Source organism: Palaemon carinicauda, chromosome 31 (assembly GCF_036898095.1).
Source record: "Palaemon carinicauda isolate YSFRI2023 chromosome 31, ASM3689809v2, whole genome shotgun sequence".
NCBI lineage: Eukaryota > Metazoa > Arthropoda > Malacostraca > Decapoda > Palaemonidae > Palaemon > Palaemon carinicauda.
In genome coordinates this window covers 47,958,698-47,962,788 of record NC_090755.1, presented here as the reverse complement: position 1 = coordinate 47,962,788, position 4,091 = coordinate 47,958,698, and the positions used below count along the sequence as shown (strand labels likewise).

The 4,091-nt window shown below is 38.4% G+C and overlaps 1 protein-coding gene across 1 annotated transcript; it reads left to right on the top strand.

Moving 5' to 3' along the window:
• Positions 1–555: 555 nt before the first annotated feature.
• LOC137624722 (protein LIAT1-like) lies at positions 556–1,656 on the top strand. The gene has a single exon (XM_068355675.1). It carries the CDS (start codon positions 556–558, stop codon positions 1,654–1,656), a length of 1,101 nt encoding a protein of 366 aa, XP_068211776.1.
• The last annotated feature ends 2,435 nt before the right edge of the window (positions 1,657–4,091 follow it).

Genomic DNA, 4,091 nt, shown 5'->3' with positions numbered 1-4,091 from the left:
AAGAACTACATGCAGCATGGGAATTCATCTAATACAAGCATGAATCATCGGAACTCATCTGAGACCTACATGCATCATGGGAATTTATCTAAAATCTGCATGTATCATGGAAACTCATCTAAGACCTGCATACATAATGAGAACTCTTTTAAGACTTACATGTACCATGAGAACTCATCTGTGACCTGCATGCATCATGGGAATTCATCTAAGAGCTCCATCATCATGGGAACTCATATAAAACCTGCGTGCATCAAGAAATCTCCTCGAAGATTTCATGCATCAAGGGAACTCATCTAAGACCTGCATGTATCATAGGCATTCATATAAGACCTGCGTACATTAGGGGAACTCTTATAAGATCGGGGATGTATTATAGGAATTCATCTAAGACCTGTGTGCATCATGGGAGCTCATCTAAGACCTGCATGCATTATGGGAACTCATCTAAGACCTGCATGTATCATGGGAACTCATCTAAGACCTGCATGCATCATAGGAACTTATCTGTGACCTGCATGTAGCATGGGAACACATCTAGGACTTGCATGCATAATGGGAATTCATCTAGCACCTGTATGCTTAATGGGAACTCCCCTAAAACCTGTATGCATCATGGGAACTCATCTAAGACCTGCATGCATCATGGGAATCCATCTAAGACCTACGTGCATCATGGGATTGCATATAAGACCAGCGGACATCATGGGAACTCATATAAGATCGGAATGCATTATGGGAATTCATCTAAGACTTGTGTGCATTATGGGATCTCATCTAAGACCTGCATGCATAATGGAAATTTATCTAAGACCTGAATGTATCATGGGAACTCATATAAGACCTGCATACATCATGGGAATTTATCTAAGACCTGCATGTATCATGGGAACTCATATAAGACCTGCATACATCATGGAAATTTATCTAAGACCTGCATGTATCATGGGAACTCATATAAGACCTGCATACATCATGGGAATTTACCTAAAACCTGCATGTATCATGGGAACTCATATAAGACCTGCATACATCATGGGAATTTACCTAAGACCTGGATGTATCATGGGAACTCATGTAAGACGTGCATACATCATGGGAATTTACCTAAAACCTGCATGCATCATGGGAACTCATATAAGACCTGCATACATCATGGGAATTTATCTAAGACCTGGATGTATCATGGGAACTCATATAAGACCTGCATACATCATGGGAATTTATCTAAAACCTGCATGTATCATGGGAACTCATATAAGACCTGCATATATCATGGGAATTTATCTAAGACCTGGATGTATCATGGGAACTCATATAAGACCTGCATACATCATGGGAATTTATCTAAGACCTGCATGTATCATGGGAACTCATATAAGACCTGCATACATCATGGGAATTTATCTAAGACCTGCATGTATCATGGGAACTCATATAAGACCTGCATACATCATGGGAATTTATCTAAAACCTGCATGTATCATGGGAACTCATATAAGACCTGCATGCATAAGACTAAATAGACAAAAAACTGAAGACATCTTAGCTAGATTGGGCAATGATCATGCAAGATTGCTCCATGGCTTTTTACTGCGTACACCTCATAAGATTATTCCCAAATATAGTGAATTTGACATGATTTTAAGTATATGACCTTTTTTTTTAAATGCGTTCTTTAGAACACAAAGAATTTTATGTTTTAGTCAGAAATCTATGCTTGACATTTTATCGGATTATGGGAGTTTCTCTGTTTTTAAAATCCTAATATTTTTAAGAAACATAGGTTCAATACATAGATTTTAGATTTAATTCCATACATTTTTCTCTGATTAATTTTTCTTATATCTTGAATCTAATATATATCATATTTTATTCCTTAAGATTTTTTTCGTGCCAGCTCTGTAGGATTGAGTTTAACTTTTTAGGGTAGTTAATATCCTACAATCTGATAATAATGCAATACCTTTATGCATTATTCCAGGACTTTCAGTACCGAGTACATGACTTTTCGTATCCCCAATGTAACTTTCATTACGGAAGTGTTCTGCATTGTTGGTATGGAATGTGATTTCGAGAACACACATTTATCCACACATTTTTGTCAAATGTTTGTTTCTTGAAAATTTCTCTATCTTGTTTACTTCTACTGCCGAATACTGCGCACTATATACAAGAGTATCCTATAAAGGTAGAACGATATAAAGAAAGTACAACTAGGAACTGAAGGAAAACTGTATAGACCATATTGTTAGTAATGTCTACAGTGCATTGCATGAAACGCACTGTAGGCACAATCCCAAAACAGATGTAAAGTGCTTAGTACAGTAATTCTATGAACGATTTCACATATAAAACACGGTTCTAACGAGGATACGTGTTGGTGGTTTTATCTTTTTGATTGGTAAATAAAAAAATACAAATAATTACATTGAAAATCTGAATCAGCAAGATCCCATTTCAAATATATAGCTTATGATTCCATCTACCTAAAAATTTTTATATATATGTATTTATATACATACATACATATATATATATATATATATATATATATATATATATATATATATATATATATATATATATATATATATATATATATATATATATATATATATATATATATATATATATAATGTAGATGCAGGAGGTATCAACATCTCAAGAAACCAGGTAAGGTCATGATTTATCAACAAGAAACCAATATACTAACACAATATCCATTGAACCAATGAAATTATCTACCAAATTCTATGGAGTCTCAGTTAATAATGTTATCTAAGTTTCCATTTTCCGGCTTGAGAGCTATACGCATTCGAAGGTGGTCTTTTTGTCCCCATGCTCCAATATTAGTTCGAAAATATTCAGTTCTTTATTTCATTTGAAATGGAATATTCAAACCTTATCTTCATTATAATTGAAAGATGATGTTAAAATCATAAAGATATATTTCGTGACCTATTCATTCACATTATCAAAATCTTTGAAAAGAAAAAAGTATTCTGTGCTTGTATTCACAAACTCCCAAAGCTAATACTGTATTGCCATTATGTAAAACTCGAGACGGGCTTTTCTTCCACTATAAAAAGAGCATCTGCATTCTTATTCTGAGAGACGACTCGGTTCCTCTTCTGAAGATTTCAACACAAACTGGCAAATAGCGCCACCTTCATCCTCCCGGGCGGACCGGGGTAGGGAGGCTATGTGGCGTCGGGAGAGGGCATAAAGAGATGGGAGGAGCCATTAGGGGAAAGGGTGGAGGTTCCCTCAGTGGGAGGATCCCTCTGATCTGGAGATTCGAGATCCCCTTCCCCCAGGACCCTTCCCCTCCCCCTCCTCACTTCCTCTTGAACAACACCGAAATGCCATAAAACGCGAGGCAAGGATGGAGTCGAGCGTCAATTGAATATAGCTGGGACGGCCATTAAGACGTCGTTGAATGGAGAAAGGTCCTGTCGCTGCAAACCCATTTCCTCGTGCTGCCAAGCAAGCTTTTCTCCTTTGACAATCAGGGTCTAAAAGCTCCCCGTTGGAAGGCACCCCCTAACAGCCGAGCCCAGCGGAGTTTAAAAGATCCCCGGCGTCCTACTCCGTCGGGGGGAGATAAAGAGGAAGAAGAGCGCTTACGCCCGGAGGCCGCGGCACGAATTTGTTTGGCAGCGTATTTTGGCTTTTAACTCCCGGAGCAAACCATTAATGGAGGAAGGTGGCCCGGTCCAGACAGTGTTAGGAGAGGACGGGCGCTTAGAGCGCCCATCCCATTGGTTGATCATGTGGAAAAGGATCTTATCTGATCAATGGAAATATCTAGGTTGGGATGATGCACTTATAATGTTCTCTTGCCTGCCCCTCGTCCGAATACTTGCACTGGTTGAGTTCGGGTAGATTGGGAGCGATGTCGAGTGTTTTGATGTTACAGAGGCGCCCATTTGGAATTCTAAAAGGGACTGAGTGAAAGAGAGATGAAGAAAGAGACAGAATGGCCATTGTGTTTGTATCTACGTCCGTGCATTTGTTTGCCAGCGTTTTTAGATTTCTCCTTCCAGGCCATTATCTTGTGTTCGCATCTGCCCTTTACCTGCAATAGA